Here is a 19994-nt window from a genome sequence, read left to right on the forward strand (position 1 = left end):
TAATTAGTTACTTTTATGACAAAGTAACTCCGTTACTAACTCAGTTACTTTTTGGGAAAAGTAACTAGTAACTATAACTAATTACTTTTTGAAAGTAACGTGCCCAACACTGCCCGTTACACACGATTGCTATGTCAATAAACATCATTTTGCCAATATTTTAAAGACCCCCCCAACATTTCCCAAATCATATTTTCAAGGGATCTCATGTCTGTTTCAGGGGATCTAACTAAGTTCGAACAGTGAGCAAGCCCATTCACTTTTTTATGCTGATAAGAGAATTACAATGGTTTTTCATGTGACAAAAATGTGCGATTAAATTGTGATTAATCGCGAGTTAACTATGACAGTCGCGACATTAATCACGATTAAATATTTTAATCACTTGACAGCACTAATAAAAACATTATCTCAGGAGTGCAATGGGTCAAGAGAGACTCTGTGGATTGGCCATTTTATCAATTGAGAATGAGTGAGCAAGAGCGCTTAACATCCCTCAAATAGTCGACGAATACCTTTTTAATGACGAACGCAGGTTTCCGTGTCGGCTTTGTAGTTGAAGACGTGCTTACACAATGAGGGTGTATCATTCATGATTGCTGGATTTTTTTGTTGTTGTTTAATGTCTATTTGGAACATAATAAAAAATGAATGGAAAATACAGGCTATGTAGGCCTATAAAAATAAATAAAATAATAATAATTAAAAAAAACTTTGAGCAAGTTCTGTTCTAATATAGCCTGATTATATGCCGCAGGCCTTCTGTTTGTTTGCAATTTCACCATGGCTAGGTCCAAAGGCTACGTTCATAAAAACTGCTTTTTATTAGCTATAGCTTGAGTAGGCCTATATGTCGCAAGCCTTCTAATTTGTTTGTTTGCAATTTCGACATGTGGAGGGGAGGGGGGTGGGGTGGCCCTGATTTGTGTTTTGCCCCAGGGCCTTGTGTGCAGTTGTTCTGCCACTGTTTAGCAGTACATAAGAACTAAAGTTGTGAGGTGGGGGAATGAGAAAATATTGTGCCATGTGCACCATATGATTAGTCCAAGGAATCATTCGAGGCAGTCATTTGGATTTGTCACTTTACCGGGTCATATCTAATTTCCATAAAGTTGAGAAAGTCTCATCAGAAATTGCAGCTCCATGTCGCACATGTACCGTACAAGAACGGTCCCCTGTTGCTTAATAGTGAGAACTTACTTTTATAGAGATATGTGTCCAGGAGTGACCTTGCAAATTATTCATTCTCATCATCTGTTAACAATTACTCCATGTTGGAAAAGCACTGTAAATGTTTATTCTGGTTCTGCTATCTTCCTTGTTAATGTTTTTCCAAGCACAGTGATCTTTTTTGCAAACAGGAGGGATAACTGGTTGTGCTGTGTGCTTGCTAATTTCAAACTGAGACAGGGCAGAGTGATCGGGTGTTGGAGCATGTCTGTAAATGACTGTGTGTTTAGATGGGCCTCCTGCCCATCTAAACACACAAAAAAGCTGCCCAGACCCTAAGGCAGTTTTCCCAACACATTTAACCACTTAATAAACACACTTGTCCTGAGGCACTGGCTTGAACAATTATTAATATGCCTCCGCCACCTTAAGGTGCAGGAGGCATTATGTTTTCGGGTTGCCCGTCTGTCCGTGTGTCCGTCCGTCCCGAAACCTTGTGAACACGATATCTCAAAGGCTAATGAAAGGAATTTCACCAAACTTTCACCATTTGTGCATTTGGGGACAAAGATAAACTGATTAGATTTTGAGATCAAAAGGTCTAAGGTCAAGGTCACTGTGAGTTCAAATGTCTGTCCGAAAACCTTGTGAACACTATCTCCAAGGCAAATGAAAAGAATTTCACCAAACTTTCACCATTTGCGCGCTTTGGGACAAACATGAACTGATTAGATTTTGAGGTTAAAAGGTCACAGGTCAAGATTACTGTGAGGTCAAATGTCCATCCCCAAATCACAACTTAATAAGGCGTGTAGTCTACCAGGCGGACGCATCCCCATCGACGCCATTGGCGTCGAGTTCTATCTAGTTTTTATCATGTTCTACATATTTATGTTACTTGGACAAGTTAGATTTTTTTTTAATTGACTATTGCATCTTTAATACACACAGTCTTGTAGTACCCTGTGGTGGCTGCAGTCTTTGGTGTAGTTAAGTAAATCTTTGTCACCACAAACAATGTTGTCATACAGAATTCAGGACGAGATCAGATGAGAAGAGAAAATATAATCCTTTTATTAATCCCATTATGTGTGTGTAGTGAGAATAGCGTGTGGGTGGAGCACAGAGGACGGCAGGACAGAGATCAAGGTTCTCAGAAGGCTTTATTGCCAAACTTTTCAGTCGAACAATATTTAAACCAACAGGCAGAGACACACACACACACTGTCGGCTCTGCCGGGGAAGAAGCTCCCTTCCGCTCTCCCTTTCCCTCCTTAAGTAGGGCGGTTTACTGGGGAGAACACACACAAAACACAGGTTAATTACACTCAGGTGAAGCGATTCTGCCACTTACCTTCCCCAACTCCGCCCTCCTGTCACAGACCGGCGCTTGACCACGCCCCGCTGCCACATACCCCCACCGCCCGACTCAGGCCGGGCGCCCGTCCGGCCCGCAGCCGACTCCCCCCCCCCCCCCCCCCTCGACGGGAGAGGAAGTCCGCCACGACCATCTGCGCCCCCGGCCTGTGGACCACCTTGAAGTTGAAAGGTTGGAGCGCCAGATACCAACAGGTGATCCGCGCGTTGGCATCCTTCATGCGGTGGAGCCACTGGAGGGGCGCGTGGTCCGAACAGAGGGTGAAAGAGCGCCCCAGCAGGTAGTAACGGAGGGCGAGGACCGCCCACTTGATGGCCAGGCACTCTTTCTCGATAGTGCTGTAGCGCCCCTCACGCACTGACAGCTTCCGGCTGATGTATAACACTGGGCGGTCCTCTCTCCCCACCTGCTGGGACAAAACGGCCCCCAGCCCTCTGTCCGACGCATCCGTCTGTAACAAAAAAGGGAGAGAGAATTCAGGGGAGTGCAAAAGTGGCCCCCCACACAGTGCAGCCTTTACCTCAGAGAAAGCCCGCTGGCACTGCTCCGTCCACTGGACCGGATCTGGCGCCCCCTTTTTAGTGAGGTCAGTCAGCGGGCTGTGACGTCCGAATAATTAGGTATAAACCTACGATAATAGCCAGCCAGCCCCAGGAACTGTCTCACCCCCTTTTTGGTCTTGGGCCTCGGGCAGGCCGCAATCGCTGCTGTCTTATTAATTTGGGGACGCACCTGCCCGTTACCCAAGTGGAAGCCCAGATACCGTACTTCCACCCGCCCAATCGCACACTTCTTTGGGTTGGCAGTGAGCCCCGCCCGCCTCAGTGACCTAAGGACGGCCCTCAGGTGTTGCAGGTGCCGCTGCCAGTCATTACTATAAATAATGATGTCGTCTAGGTAAGCGGCCGCGTAGGTGGCGTGGGGCCGGAGGACCCGGTCCATCAGCCGCTGAAACGTAGCGGGCACCCCAAACAGCCCAAACGGAAGTGTGACGAACTGGTGTAAGCCGAACGGTGTGGAAAAGGCCGTTTTCTCCCGGGATAATGGAGTCAAGGGGATCTGCCAATATCCCTTCGTCAAATCCAGTGTCGAGTAAAAGCGAGCCGTGCCTAGTCGATCGAGCAGCTCATCAATACGAGGCATTGGGTACGCGTCGAATTTAGACACCGCGTTGACTTTTCTATAGTCCACACAGAACCGGACCGAGCCGTCGGCCTTAGGAACTAAGACCACCGGGCTGCTCCAGTCACTGTGGGACTCCTCGACGATGCCCATTTCGAGCATGGCCTGAAGTTCTTCCCGAACTACCTTTTTTTGTGTTCGGGTAATCTATAAGGACGGCTGCGCACTACCACCCCCGGGGGCGTCTCTATGTGGTGTTCTATGAGGTTAGTGCGACCAGGCAGGGGTGAGAATACATCCGAAAACTCGGCCTGCAACTGGGCGACCTCCGTGAGTTGGGTCGGGGAGAGGTGGTCTCCACAGGGGACCAGAGAGGTACGAGATGCCAATGTCCCTTTTTGGACCTCCGGCCCCAGCTCCGCCTTCTCCGGAACTACCGACACCAACGCCACGGGGACCTCCTCTTTCCAGAGTTTTAACAGATTGAGGTGGTAGATCTGTAGCGCCCCCTCCCTGTCCGTTTGCCTAACCTCATAGTCGACGTCCCCGACTCGCCGTGTGACCTCAAAGGGTCTTTGCCACTTGGCGATTAATTTGGAGCCCGACGTGGGCAACAAGACGAGTACCTTATCTCCCGGAGTGAACTCTCTAAGGCGCGTGCCCTTGTTGTACAGGCGGGTTTGCCGTTCCTGGGCCTGCCGCAAATTCTCCTGAGTTAGGTGGGTGAGCGTGTGGAGTTTTGCGCGCAGATCCATAACGTACTGAATTTCGTTTTTGCTCTGTGAAGGTCCCTCCTCCCAATTTTCCCGCAGTACATCTAAGATGCCGCGCGGCTTACGCCCATATAATAATTCAAATGGGGAGAACCCCGTGGAGGCTTGGGGGACCTCTCGCACTGCAAACAGCAAGGGTTCGAGCCACTTATCCCAGTTACGTGCATCCTCACTTACGAATTTTTTGATAATATTCTTGAGGGTGCGATTGAACCGTTCAACTAAACCGTCCGTCTGTGGGTGATAAACGCTGGTGCGGATCGGCTTAATACCCAGTAGCCCATACAGTTCGCTCAGTGTTCGTGACATAAACGAGGTGCCCTGGTCAGTCAGAATCTCTTTCGGGATTCCAACCTGGGAGATGACGTGGAAGAGGGCCTCTGCAATACTGCGTGCTGAGATATTGCGAAGAGGCACCGCTTCCGGGTATCGCGTTGCATAGTCCACCAGAACCAATATAAAGCGGTACCCACGTGTTGACCGGTCTAATGGCCTGACGAGATCCATCCCAATTCTTTCGAACGGGGTCTCAATTAATGGTAGGGGGCGCAAGGGCGCTTTTGGAATGGCCGCTGGATTTACTAACTGGCATTCGCGGCACGCCGTACACCACTTACGGACGTCGCCGCGAATCCCCGGCCAATAGAATCGGGCCATTATCCGGGCGAGTGTCTTATCCTGCCCGAGGTGTCCAGCCATGGGATTAAAGTGAGCCGCCTGGAATACCAATTCCCGGCGGCTCTTTGGAATTAACAACTGGGTGACCCGCTCTTTCGTCTGAGTGTCCTGCGTCACTCGGTATAACCTATCCTTCAAAATAGAAAAATAGGGGAAGGGCGGGGTGGCGTTCAGCTGGAGCGTTTGACCATCGATTACTCTCACTTGGTCAAACGCGTGTCGCAGAGTCTCGTCTCGCGATTGTTCCAGTGGGAAATCCGCGAGGGATTCCCCAATAGAAAGAGGAGGGGCCGGGGGCTCCTCACTCTGTCGCGGAGATGACGTAGACGGCTCTGCGACCGCCGCTCCAGCCAAAGCAACACCGGGACCCTCCCCCATCAACCGGCAGGACCCACTCTTTACTAGGCGTGCCATCAAACCCCGAAATCCCGGCCAATCAGTCCCCAAGATCAAAGAGTGGGTAAGGCGAGGATTAACCGCCGCCTTCTCTATTGATTTTTCCCCTCGGAAATATATGTGGACCGACACCAACGGGTAGCTGTGAATATCCCCGTGCACACACAACACCTTCACCCCTTGTGCTCCCCCCAATGCCTCGTCTTGCACCAGGCTTTGGCGGATCGAGGTCTGATTGCAGCCTGAATCCACCAACGCCTGATATGTAGCCCCTTGTACACTTACCGGTATGCGATACGCTCCGGCCCGATCGAGGGCAGCCTCTGGCGCGTCAGGGATCCGCACCACTGCCCCCACCTCCATCGCTGCACACTGTTGCTGCAGGTGGCCCGGTTCCCCGCAGCGCCAGCAAACCGGCCCAGGCCTTCCCTCTGCAGCTGTGTTCTGAGGCTCACTCACCTGAGGGGGGGGAGAGACAGACACAGAAGGGAGAAACGGGAGGGCACCACGGGTGCGGCGGGCCGGCTGGGGTGGAGCCGGCCCCCGCCTCCGTGGTGGGGGAATGGGGCGAGGACGGGACACGGGAGGAGGGGGGAGAGAAAGAGAGAGAGGAGAGGAGAGAGAAGACGATGTCGGTGGTTGTCCTGCCGCCGGAACAGCCGCCAGATGATCCTCCGCCAGTCCCACGGCCTGATCCAGCGACGCCGGGCGGTGGCACTGGACCCACTCCGCGGTTCCGGCTGGTAAGCGGGCGATGAACTGTTCCAGCGCCACCTGGTCGATGATTCCCTCGGCGTCGCGATCTTCGGCCCTCAGCCACCGCCAGCAGGCGTCCCGGAGCTGCTGGCCGAACGCGAACGGGCTGCCGACTTCCTCCATCCGCAGTGCGCTGAAGCGCTGGCGCTGCTGCTCCGGCGTGCGCCCCACGCGCTGGAGGACAGCCCGGCGAAGGTCGGCGTAGGCCAGCTGGCGATCGGCGGGGAGCTGTAGTGCGGCCAGCTGCGCCTCTCCCGTCAGGAGGGGGAGGAGGCACGCCGCGCGCTGCTCCATCGGCCACCCCGAGGCTTTGGCGACCTGCTCGAACAATGTGATGAAAGCCTCGGGGTCGTCCTGCGGGCCCATCTTAGTTAAGGTGAGGGGAGACGGGCCCGCGGCCGGGGCGCTGGTGGACCCCGCCGACGCGAGGAGATGCCGGAACGCCTCTCGATCTTCCTGCTGAGCCAGCACCAGGGCTTCGAAGCGGCGCTCCTGCTCCTTCCGGAGCGTGACGAGTGCCTGGTGCTGGCTCTGCTGAGCCATGGCGAGGGCGTGGACCAAGTCCGCGAACGGGGAGGATTCCATGGGGCTGCAGGACTGATGCTCCACCTTTCCCGGGTTTCAGCACCACTGTAGCGAGAATAGCGTGTGGGTGGAGCACAGAGGACGGCAGGACAGAGATCAAGGTTCTCAGAAGGCTTTATTGCCGAACTTTTCAGTCGAACAATATTTAAACCAACAGGCAGAGACACACACACACACTGTCGGCTCTGCCGGGGAAGAAGCTCCCTTCCGCTCTCCCTTTCCCTCCTTAAGTAGGGTGGTTTACTGGGGAGAACACACACAAAACACAGGTTAATTACACTCAGGTGAAGCGATTCTGCCAGTTACCTTCCCCAACTCCGCCCTCCTGTCACAGACCGGCGCTTGACCACGCCCCCGCTGCCACAGTGTGGTATTTGCAGGGTTACAGCAGCAGAGAGTATAGTGTGATAGCAAGCAGCCTCAGTAAAAAGGAGTAAGAGATAATAATAATAATAATAATAATAAGTAAACTGCAATAAAACATCCTGACAACACATGAGTGAAAGTAAAGAAATAGCAAGATATTGCAAATAAATAAAACAAGCAATTCATAGTTTAGTAAACACAGGGGGGAATCATTAGGGCCTTCTAGGCCTTCAGAGAAGACCCAACATAACAGCATTTTAAATGTTATTTTTAATTTCTTTCATAACTTCATCATAATTATTTTCTTGTAATTCTAATTTGGCCTCATTTTCTATCAAATTTGCTTCAGAAATGAAAGTTTCAATGCCCTGAAAACATTAAAATAGAGTTATCCAGTGAGATTTATTTGTTTATTGTCTCTAGAGAAGAGTTTAGAGCTGCTCACTCATTGGTTAGGACTTCATTGCCGGGACAGAAGGCCATGGCAGTGTATGTTTATGTAGGAAGTAACAGATAAATTAACCAATCAGATTTTGATTTATAGTGGGAGGGACCAAAAATTTATCACCCTAGGCCTCCTTGAAGGCCAATGTGAGCTTAACTGTGAGTCAGCACCGTTAGCACAGCAGTGAAGTAACCTTCCAGCCGGTGTAGCGTTCATCAGTAGTTAGTGAATACTAATAAAGTGGCCAAGCTAGTGCTATCGAGAGCAAGTAGCACAGGCTAATGACCGAGAAACTAAGATTTCTGTCTCCAGACTCTTCTTCCACACACACTCATTACAGTATTTTTCACTCAGACTTAAAATCAGCATTGACAACTACAGTACATGTCAGCCCTGCGACGACCTGGTGACTTGTCCAGGGTGTACCCCGCCTCTCACCCATAGTCAGCTGGGATAGGCTCCAGCTTCCCTATGACCCTGTAGAACAGATAAGCAGCTACAGATAATGGATGGATGGACAACTACACACAACAGAGCTACCTGGCAACCTGCTGCTAATCCTTTGCAAAATCCTTTGCCCTGTTGCTTTTTTGGTGTGTCTGGCTAAGTTTTGGTTGAGCTGAAGTCCCAGCTCTAGTAGTAACAGTTCACCACTGAGTAAATAATATACAATGATATTGCAGATGAGTGAATTGTTGGTCTTGGTGTGTGGGATCCATCAGGAACAGTGTTATAAAGACTGACAGCAGCAGAAAAAAGGACCTGTGGACCTGCAGATAACTTTTGTCCTGGACCCAAAGTGCAAGACGTGCATGTGACATGCATAGTGCTGGCAGGACATAAATAAAGTGCAACAGGAATAAAACGCATGCAGGGAGAGGGTATACAGTCGGGATGAGTACATAGAGGGGAAGTAGAGCATAAATACACCGATCACGAAGAAGATTTAACATTACAATAAGACACTGAAATAACCATAAGGCCTATAGCTGTGACTACACTTACACTCCAGATTATGGATGCAATTTATGTCAGAAGCGGATACACCATGTTTTAGAGGTTTTACTTTCATGCAAAATTCATTAACATGATATATGTTCATTTAATTAATTTTAAATAACATGAACTTTGTATTTTCATTGTGTATGTTTTCCAATGATATTAAAATAATGTGTGTGTGTGTGTGTGTGTGTGTGTGTGTGTGTGTGTGTGTGTGTGTGTGTGCAGGATGATGTCTCGCTGTTTCTGGGATTCAGACACTGACCGCTGTGCTAAAGAAGTTTACATTAATGTAAGATACACATACAACACCTTGTTGTGTTTTATTCCTCACATATTTAACTGTGTGTGTGTGTGTGTGTGTGTGTGTTTAACAGGACAGTATAGTGTGTGTGGCTGCTGTATTTGGAGTTTATAATTATTGACACAGGAACAGAAAATCTGACCTAAACACACGCTCACCTTGATGGACTCCTACACCGTCGACATGTACAGTTATGCCACAATGGCTGAGGACTACAATCACCATGATAACTGTAGGACTGCTGTTGTCATGAACAGTTTTGCACTCGTCTCCATCAATGAACAGTTGATAACTTCAACAAAATAGACTTCATGCAAAAACTATACTGAATGTCCTGGTTACACAGTTGTACTTTGTAAGTCTATGGGACACAGTTATAGAAGCAAGTTATTGATAATCACACTATTTGTTATCACCCAGATGAGGATGGGTTCTTTTTTGAGTCTGGGTCCTCTCAATGTTCTTCCTCATATTGTTTGAGGGAGTTTTTCCTTGCTACCGTCGCCACAGGCTTGCTCATCAGGGATAGATACATTTGTTAGGGATAAAATTAGTTCATATGCTTAAAGCCTTTATTTTAAAGCTGCTTTGCGATAATGACTTGTTAAAAAGCGCTGTACATATAAACTTGACACCACTTTTCTCTCACACTTTTATTTATAAACTGTTTCTATCTTTTTGTGGAATAAATAAATAAACATCATTAGCATTTATTATTTATTTCCTTTCATCTTTTAATTAATAATTGGGTCATTCCATGCCAAATCAACAAATATCTGACAAATTTATGCTCGACCATCTCAGATTTCAATGAAATTTGGAGGGCTCGGAGATACTATTAAAAGAAGTTAATCCCCAAAATTTGAGCTTCCTATCTCCAACGGTTTCAGAGATACAGGCATTTGAATTTTTTTATTTTTTTGCATTTTGCTCAAAACATACATATTTCAAAGTGTAATATAATCTTTATTATGCAAGATAGAAACCTAAAATTTTGCACAGAGAGACTCAATGTCTTGTACTACAAGCTTCAACTTAGAATTTCAATGGTCATTGTATATTAGATGGTGATTTTAACAAGGAAATTAAAAAGACAAATTTGCATTTTTTGCATTTTTAATTCATTCTGGAAGCTTGCCTGTGGCAGTAATGCTTAAACTAAGAATGTTATTCAAATCTACACAGAAATATCTACCAACTTCAGTTTTACCAAGTCTCCACTATTCCTAGTTTGTCTGTAATAGGGTTTTAAAATTCGCCGATTTCTAAAACATGCCATTTTCAGTAGCAAGAAATCCAATGTGGGATAGCAGTTAGGAACTTGTAAATTTTTTTCAGTAATCCCCAAGACCCATATTTTGTATTTCCAAATTTTTGTTCTGTGTCTCTCAAGTATTTTTAAACTACAGGGGTTTAAAAAATCCATTTTCACCAAATTTGAATTTTTGATATATTTTCATATAACTGATATTTGAGGGTTAATAAATGCTTCAATAAGGCTCAAGTAGGTTAGGAGACATGTTTCTTCCTCAATTTTAAATAAAATTTCAATTAATGCTCAGTATTAATTATTTGTAAATTGATTTTAATCTAAGACTGTGTAACATTAGCAATCAATGACCAGCTATTTTGTACCAGTCAACAGCCAGCCTTATCAATATCAACACAGCACAATAGGTGACCTTTGATACCAGAACAGGTGGCTTATATCTTAGAGTCTGTAAACTGCATACTTGTTCAGATAACATTATATTGCTTGGATTATATTAAATGCATTGTAATACAGAGCACTGAGAAAATTTACCAATGTTATTAACTGAATGTGTTTCTTTGCAAGGATTGGATATTTTGAATAGTTGACTAGGGAATTTAATTGTAGTTGCTTTCAATTTGAGATCAGTATAAATGAGTTTGTTCTTAGACATCTAGAAATGGCTGAACTTCCTCCCTGTTCTATAGGAATTGGACTAAAGAAAGATTCTGACTGCCATAAACTAACATACAACAGAAATTGTAAGTTAAATACGCTCTCTCAGTATAGTTTGGAGCAAATTTCATTAATTAATAAAATTTCATTTTAGAACGTAAAGTTTCTTCTACTCGTTGCAGCTTTGCTTTGCCATATGCAGCTTTCTGTTTGTGGCTATACTTGGCAATTTTCAGTGGAGAGCAACCAATTGACACAAGGCTTTTGTCAAGTGATTCAGCTACCTCACCAGTGTATGTTGGATCCACATCTACACACATGCTCTCTTGTTCTGATTCTGTAGAACCTGCTGAATCTGCTTGGCTTAAATGTTCTTTCACTCTCTGTGAACATTTAGAACACAATTTTTGTCCAGGTTTAATATTTTTATTTATCAGTTTTGAAAGTGAATCTGTTGTTTCAGGAAGAATTGAACATAATTCTGTTTTAACTTTTTTCTTGTGCCTTTCTTATGGATCACAACAACTGGAGCCTATCTCAGCTGACTATGGGTAAGAGACGGGGTACACCCTGGACAAGTTACCAGGTCATCGCAGGGCTGACACATAGAGACCAACAACCATTCATACTCACATTCACACCTACGGTCAGTTTAGAGCCACCATACAGACACCTGCAGGTCTTTGGACTGTGGGGGAAACCGGAGCACCTGGTGGAAACCCACGCAGACACGGGGAGAACATGCAAACTCCACACAGAAAGGACCTCGTCAGCCGCTGGGCTCAAACCCAGGACCTTCTTGCTGTGAGGCAACAGTGCTAACCACTACACCACCGTGCCGTCCCTGCACCTTTATATCTGAGTAAAAATACAGTAGAACTGGATTATAAAATTATCAACAGTAAAATGTTTACTGATGTAACAGGTCATAGATTTTATAGTGTGTATACACACACACACACACACACACACACACACCTATTCAAGATGCAGGGGCAGAGCTAAAGGGGGGCAAGTGGGGCCATTGCCCCTGGGCCTTGGGCCCTCCCCCTAGCTGTACAGGGCCCCACCCTTTGACATTCAGGCCCTCCCGATAAATGTGCCTTACGCGATTTCATTGGAAATTCCTTGAAACCTACAAGTTTTCACATGATTACAGACTAGTTGACCTATATATCTCTCATTTTTGCTACACATTCTTATCATAGTTAAAAAAATAAAATAAACCCCTGAGAAATCAGGATAGTTGAGGCTTTTCTTGGATTCGAGATAACTAAACTTCTACATTTAGTGAGGTGTGAACAGCCTTCTTGCTTTTTCTCACTCTCCCTGTCTCAGTTGCGACAGCAGAGCACTCTTTCTCCAAATTTAAATTGATAAAAAATTATCTCAGGAGTGCAATGGGTCAAGAGAGACTCTGTGGATTGGCCATTTTATAGAATAAAATATAGAACTACAGGAGAGAGACACTACAGGGAAGTCCAACACACTACAAGAGAGTGAAATACACTATAGAAGAGTGAAATACACTACAGGAGAGTGAGACACTACAGGGAAATCTGACACACTACAGGAGTGTGAAATCCACTATAGAAAAGTGAAACACACTGCAGGAGAGTAAAATACAGTATTGAAGAATCAAACACACTACAGGAGACTGAAAAACACTGCAGGAGAGTGAGACACTACAGGGAAGTCCAACACACTGTAGGAAAGAGAAATACACTGTAGAAGAGTGAAACAGGCTACAGCAGAGTGGAATACACTATAGAGGAGTGAAGCACACTACAGGAGAGTGAAATACACAATAGAAGAGTGAAACACTACAGGAGAGTGAAACACACTACAGGAGAGTGAAATACACTACAGGGAAGTCTGACACATTGGAGAGTGACACACTATAGAAGAGTGACATACACTATAGAAGAGTGAAATACACTATAGAAGAGTGAAACACACTACAGGAGAGTGAAATACATTTCAGGACAGTGAGACACACTATAGGAGAGTGAGACACATTACAGGAGAGTGAGACACTACAAGAGAGTAAAAATGCTCAGAGTGTTTCTGTTTTCCTCACACAGCATCTTGGTGACCTGTTGTTTTCGTGTTCGTGGCTGTCGAGTACACACACTGCCGTTTCTGTAGCCATTTTTCTCACAGCTTTAGCCTGCAGCATCTCCCTCTTCAGCTGGATGCCAATGAGCAGGTAGAGTGTGCTGATGGTCAACATGGGCAGGATGAAGAAGATGAGTGTGCTGATATGTATAATCAGGTTCTAGATCCAGTGTGGTTTCACCAGTGTGCACATAGCTGAGCTCAACTCGTGCCCCTCTCCATGCCCACGGGGTTTTGGCAACATTACAATTCCATGCAGGCTCGCATTGGGCAGTGCACAAATCATGGATACAATCCAAACACAGATGATTACACGCTTGGCATGGGTGCATGTCACCATACATTTTGCCCTCAGTAGGTGCACGATGGCAATGTAGCACTCCACACTGAGCACTGTCACGTTCAACACGGAGGTGAAACACACCGTCTCAAACAGGAAGGTTCTGAAGTAGCGGCCACTCTTCCTGAGCAGGAAGGGGTAGTTACTCCACAGTTCATAGAGCTCCAGCGGCATGCCGAGAATGAGCACCAGCAGGTTGGACACGGCCAGACTGAACAGGTAGAAGTTGGTGGGTGTGTGCATGACTGGGTGGCGTGTGATCACAGCGCAGGTAAGCGTGTTCCCCACTGCTCCCATGCTGAAGATCAGCAGGTAAGTGATGCACACAGGCAGGAAGACGGGGGCACGCCGAGGACCCAGGTACTTCTCCAGTTAATCATCCAGGCTCAGGCAATAATCCTCCATCTCCATTTCACTCAGGTTTAATGAGAAGGTGGAGTTACACAGTAATTCCTGAGCACAGCTCAGCACCTCAGATGAGCAGTTTGGTTTGGACATGATCACCTGAAGTCAAGCAAAACACAGACACCAGAACATAATAAATATGATTAATAAGCAAAATTTTTAATGTGATCTGGTCTATAGATACGCTGTAGATGTGCATCATTAATTTAATGAGAAGTCTTCATTTCCCTATAGGCCACGTTCCAAACTGACAGACTGAAATTTTTTCAAAGGTGGCATCTGTATTTGGGATGGAGCCTGATTTTCTTGTGGACAAGTCTGAGTGGAGGCTTTTACACACACTTTCTCACTACTTCCTCACCTACTGAATACCCTGCTAATACCAGTGAACACACCAGATCATCCCACTGGACATCAGGCTGTATAAGGGTGTGTGGTGTTGTCACTGTAACCAATCATATGGCAGATAGAGTATTGACATGTTTCAAAATATTGAAACCAACATGCAGCATGGGAGCACTTTTTTGATGAAGCACTAGAATAAAGCGCTTCCCAGCTCCGTGAAATAAAAAAATAAAAATAAAAAAAAAGCTATGTGGGCACGAACCCTAACTCCACCCCTTTCTGCAGGAGGGGTCACTATGGCAACCTCATGTGAGTGTAATATTGCATCTTTTTTATATTTGTGTTTATTTACATGAGCAAGTTAAATGACCCATGAGTCAAGTCAAGTTTATTTGTATAGCGCTTTTAACAATAAACATTGTCGCAAAGCAGCTTTACAGAATTTGAACGACTTAAAATATGAGCTAATTTTATCCCTAATCTATCCCCAATGAGCAAGTGTGTGGCGACAGTGGCAAGGAAAAACTCCCTCAGACGACATGAGGAAGAAACCTCGAGAGAAACCAGACCCAAGTTAATCTCATCATGAGCAAGTTAATCTCATCATCATCATCACCATCAATGATAATTTTAGTCCTTACCATCATATATAGTTAAATTCTGCGATGTTTCCCAAGTGTTTGTTGGATAATAAGCCTCGACTATATGTGAGCAGATTGTTCAGCAGGAACACACTGTACTTCAGCAGAGAGAAATTGTATCCTTAAATGGATACAGTGAATGGAATAAAAGTAAAAACACAGATTTGATAAAAAGACACTGTGGCAGCGGGGGCGTGGTCAAGTGCCGGTCTGTGACAGGAGGGCGGAGTCAGGGAAAGTAAGTGGCAGAATCACTACACCTGATGTCAATTAACCTGTGTTTGTGTGTGTCTTCCCAGTGACCGCGCCCTACTTAAGGAGGGAGAGCGTAGAGCAGAGGAGCTCATTCCCGAACCAGACGCTGATTGTGTGTGTGTCTGTCGTATTGACTTTATGTTCGCTGAAAAGTGTGGCAATAAAAACCCGAGCTTTACCAACCTGATCTCTGTCCTGCCGTCCTCTGTGCTCCGCCCCTTGGTAGAACCGCTACAGTGGTGCCGAAACCCGGGACATCTGGAGCGCAGAAGCCTAACAGCCCCATGGAGTCCTCCCCGGTCGCCAAACTGGTCCACGCCCTCTCCACGGCCCAGCAAAGCCAGCACCAGGCGCTAGTCACCCTCCGAAAGGAGCAGGAACAGTGGTTCGAGGCCCTGGTGTTGGCCCAGCAAGAAGATCGTCAGGCATTCCGGCACCTCCTTGCGACAGCGGGATCCACCAACGCTCCCACCGCAGGCCCGTCCCCCCTCACCCTAACAAAGATGGGCCCGCAGGATGACCCCAAGGCATTCATCACGCTCTTTGAACAAGTCGCGGAGACCTCGGGGTGGCCGATGGAGCAGTGTGCGTTGCGCCTCCTCCCCCTGCTAACGGGAGAGGCGCAGGTGGCCGTGCTACAGCTCCCCACCAACGGCTGGCTGGCCTACGCGGACCTTCGCCAGGCCGTCCTCCAGCGTGTGGGGCGCACCCCTGAGCAGCAGCATCAGCGCTTCCACGCTTTGCGCTTGGAGGAAGTTGGCCGGCCGTTCACATTTGGCCAGCAACTCCGGGACGCCTGCTGGCGGTGGTTGAGGGCCGACAACCGCGACGCCGAGGGGATCATCGACCAGGTGGTACTGGAGCAATTCGTCGCACGCTTGCCAGCAGGAACCGCGGAGTGGGTCCAGTGCCATCGCCCGGCGTCGCTGGATCAAGCAATCGAGCTGGCGGAGGACCATATGGCAGCTGTCCCAGCGGCAGGACAGCAGACAGCCTCTTCTCTCCTCTCCTCTTCTCTCTCTCTCTCTCTCCCTCTCCTCTTGTGTCTCATCCTCGCCCCATTCCCCCACCACGGAGGCGGGGGCCAGTGCCACCTGTGCCGGCCCGCCGCACCCGCGGTGCCCTCCCGTTTCTCCCTTCTGTGTCTGTCTCTCCCCCCCCTCAGGTGAGTGAGCCCCAGAACACCGGTGCGGAGAGGAAGCCCGGGCCGGTTTGCTGGTGCTGCGGGGAGCCGGGCCACCTCCAACAACAGTGTTCGGTAATGGAGGTGGGCACGGTGGTTCAGATCCCCAATGCACCAGGAGCTGCCCTCGATCGGGCCGGAGCGTATCGCATACCGGTAAGTATTCAAGGGGATACATATCAGGCATTGGTGGATTCTGGTTGTAATCAGACCTCAATTCACCAAAGCCTGGTGCAAGACGAGGCATTGGGGGGAGCACAGGGGGTGAAGGTGTTGTGTGTGCACGGGGACGTTCACAGCTACCCTTTGGTGTCGGTCCATATTTTTTTCCGAGGGGAAAAATTTATAGTGAAGGCGGCGGTTAATCCTCGCCTTACCCACTCTATAATTTTGGGGACTGATTGGCCGGGATTTCGGGATTTAATGACACACTTAGTGAAGAGTGGGTCCTGCCATTTAACAGGGGGAGGTCCCGGTGTCATTTTGGTGGGAGCAGCTGTCACAGAGCCGTCTACGTCATCTCCGCGTCAGAGTGAGGAGCTGCCGGCCCCTCCTCTCTCTGTTGGGGAATCCCTCGCGGATTTCCCATTAGAGCAATCGTGAGACGAGACTCTGCGACATGCGTTTGACCAAGTGAGAGTAATCGATGGTCAAACGCTCCAGTCGAACGCCACCCCGTCCTTCCTCTACTTCGTGATTATGAAAGATAGATTATACCAAGTGATGCAGGACACTCAAACTAAAGAGCGAGTCACGCAGCTTTTAATTCCGAAGAGCCACTGGGAATTGGTATTCCAGGCGGCTCACTTTAATCCCATGGCTGGACACCTAGGGCAGGATAAGACACTAGCCCGAATAATGGCCCGATTCTATTGGCCGGGGATTTGCGGCGATGTCCGTAGGTGGTGTACGGCGTGCCACGAATGCCAGTTAGTAAATCCAGTGGCCATTCCAAAAGCGCCTTTGCGCCCTCTACCGTTAATCGAGACCCTGTTCGAAAGAATTGGGATGGATCTCGTCGGGCCATTAGATTGGTCAACACGAGGGTACCGCTTTATATTAGTTCTGGTGGACTATGCAACGCGATACCCGGAAGCCGTGTCTCTTCGCAATATCTCAGCACGCAGTATTGCGGAGGCACTCTTCCGCGTCATCTCCCGAGTTGGAATCCCGAAAGAGATTCTGACTGATCAAGGCACCTCGTTTATGTCACGAACACTGAACGAACTGTATGGGTTATTAGGTATTAAGCCGATCTGCACCAGCGTGTATCACCCACAAACGGACGGTTTAGTTGAACGGTTTAATCGCACCCTCAAGAACATAATTAAAAAATTCATAAGTGAGGACGCATGGAACTGGGATAAATGGTTCGAACCCTTGTTATTTGCAGTGCGAGAGGTCCCCCAAGCCTCCACAGGGTTCTCCCCATTTGAATTATTATATGGGCGTAAGCCGCGCGGCATTTTAGATGTCTCGTCTTCTTCCACTTTATCCGGGACCGGGTCGCGGAGGCAGCAGTCTAAGCATGGAAGCCCAAACTTCCCTTTCCCCAGACACCTCGGCCAGCTCCTCGGGAAGAACACCGAGGCATTCCCAGGCCAGCCGAGAGACATTGTCCCTCCAGCGTGTCCTGGGTCTTCCCCGGGGCCTCCTCCCGGGGGGACATGCCTTGAACACCTCCCCAGGGAGGCGTCCAGGAGGCATCCGAAAAAGATGCCCGAGCCACCTCAGCTGATTCCTCTCGATGTGGAGGAGCAGCGGCTCTACTCCGAGCTCCTCCCGAGTGACTGTGCTTCTCACCCTATCTCTAAGGGAGTGCCCAGCCACCCTGCGAAGGAAACTCATTTCGGCCGCTTGTATCCGCAATCTTGTTCTTTCGGTCATTACCCAAAGCTCATGACCATAGGTGAGAGTCGGAACGTAGATCGACCGGTAAATTGAGAGCTTTGCCTTTTGGCTCAGCTCCTTCTTCACCACGACGGACCGGTAAAGTGACCGCATCACTGTGGCGGCTGCACCGATCCGCCTGTCGATCTCACGCTCCATCCTTCCCTCACTCGTGAACAAGATCCCGAGATACTTAAACTCCTCCACTTGAGGCAGGACTTCTCCACCAACCTGGAGAGGGCAAGCCACCCTTTTCCGGTCGAGAACCATGGCCTCGGACTTGGAGGTGCTGATTCTCATCCCAGCCGCTTCACACTCGACTGCAAACTGCCCCAGTGCATGTTGAAGGTCCTGGTTTGAAGAAGCCAACAGGACAACATCATCCGCAAAAAGCAGAGATGAAATCCTGTGGTTCCCAAACAGGATTCCTTCTGGCCCCTGGCTGCGCCTAGAAATTCTGTCCATAAAAATTATGAACAGAACCGGTGACAAAGGGCAGCCCTGCCAGAGTCCAACATGCACTGGGAACAGGTCTGACTTACAGCCGGCAATGCGAACCAGACTCCTGCTCTGTTCGTACAGGGACCAGACAGCATTAGCAAAGAGCCCCGAACCCCATACTCCCGAAGCACCCCCCACATAATACCACAGGGGACATGGTCGAATGCCTTCTCCAGATCCACAAAGCACATGTGGACTGGTTGGGCAAACTCCCATGAACCCTTGAGCACCCTATGAAGGGTATAGAGCTGGTCCAGTGTTCTGCGACCAGGACGAAAACCGCATTGTTCCTCCTGGATCCGAGGTTCGACTATTGGTCGAATTCTCCTCTCCAGTACCCTGGAGTAAACCTTCCCTGGGAGGCTGAGAAGTGTGATTCCCCTATAATTGGAGCACACTCTCCGGTCCCCTTTCTTAAAAAGAGGGACCTCCACCCCAGTCTGCCACTCCAGAGGCATTGTCCCCGACCGCCATGCGATGTTGCAGAGGCGTGTCAACCAAGACAGCCCCACAACATCCAGAGACTTGAGATACTCAGGGTGGATCTCATCCACCCCCGGTGCCTTGCCACTGAGGAGCTTGCAAACCACCTCAGTGACTTCGGCTTGGGTAATGGATGAGTCCACCTCTGAGTCATCAGCCTCAGTCTCCTCAGTGGAAGATATGACGGTGGGATTGAGGAGATCCTCAAAGTATTCCTTCCACCACCCGACAATGTCCCCAGTTGAGGTCAACAGCTCCCCACCCGCACTGTAAACAGTGTTGGCAGAGTACTGCTTCCCCCTCCTGAGGCGCCGGATGGTTTAACAGAATTTCTTCGAGGCTGACCGATAGTCCTTCTCCATGGCCTCCCCGAACTCCTCCCAGTTCTGAGTTTTTGCCTCCACAACTGCCCAAGCTGCAGCACGCCTGGGCTGCCGATACCCGTCAGCTGCCTCAGGAGTCCTGGAGCTCAACATGGCCTGATAGGACTCCTTCTTCAACTTGATGGCATCCCTTACTTCTGGTGTCCACCACTGGGTTCGGGGATTGCCGTCACGACAGGCACTGGAGACCTTGCGGCCACAGCTCCGAACAGCTGCGTCCACAATGGAGGTAGAGAACATGGTCCACTCAGACTCAATGTCCCCCGCCTCCCTCGGAAGCTGGGAAAAGCTCTCCCGGAGGTGGGAGTTAAAGACCTCCCCAACAGAGTGCTCGGCCAGACGTTCCCAGCAGACCCTCCCCATACGTTTGGGCCTGCCAGGTCTGTCCAGCTTCCTCCTCCGCCAGCGGATCCAATTCACCACCAGGTGGTGATCAGTTGACAGCTCAGCCCCTCTCTTCACCCGAGTGTCCAAGACATAGGGCCGGAGATCAGATGAAATGACTACAAAGTCTATCATCGACCTCCGACCTAAGGTGTCCTGGTGCCACG

At 48.7% G+C, this 19994-nt stretch overlaps 2 protein-coding genes across 4 annotated transcripts in view; one reads left to right on the plus strand and one right to left on the minus strand.

Moving 5' to 3' along the window:
* The window catches only part of dynlt2b (dynein light chain Tctex-type 2B), a 70320-nt gene extending 55233 nt beyond the window's left edge, over positions 1 to 15087 (plus strand). The window contains exons 4-5 of one of the 3 annotated variants that reach the window (XM_060941141.1): positions 8897 to 8960; positions 15048 to 15087. In XM_060941141.1, coding sequence (XP_060797124.1) covers positions 8897 to 8960; positions 15048 to 15050 — 67 coding nt within the window. In that variant the 3' untranslated portion in view covers positions 15051 to 15087. Of the gene's footprint in view, positions 1 to 8896; positions 9889 to 15047 lie in introns of those variants that run through there. The other 2 variants (XM_060941140.1, XM_060941139.1) reach the window with 2 other exon arrangements.
* Positions 12936 to 13855, minus strand: nmur1a (neuromedin U receptor 1a). Its single transcript, XM_060941891.1, is given in 2 exon segments — positions 12936 to 13063; positions 13066 to 13855. Coding segments are annotated over 2 exon segments (918 nt in total).
* Positions 15088 to 19994: the final 4907 nt, after the last annotated feature.

This window comes from Neoarius graeffei, chromosome 15, assembly GCF_027579695.1.
Source record: "Neoarius graeffei isolate fNeoGra1 chromosome 15, fNeoGra1.pri, whole genome shotgun sequence".
NCBI classification, from domain to species: domain Eukaryota; kingdom Metazoa; phylum Chordata; class Actinopteri; order Siluriformes; family Ariidae; genus Neoarius; species Neoarius graeffei.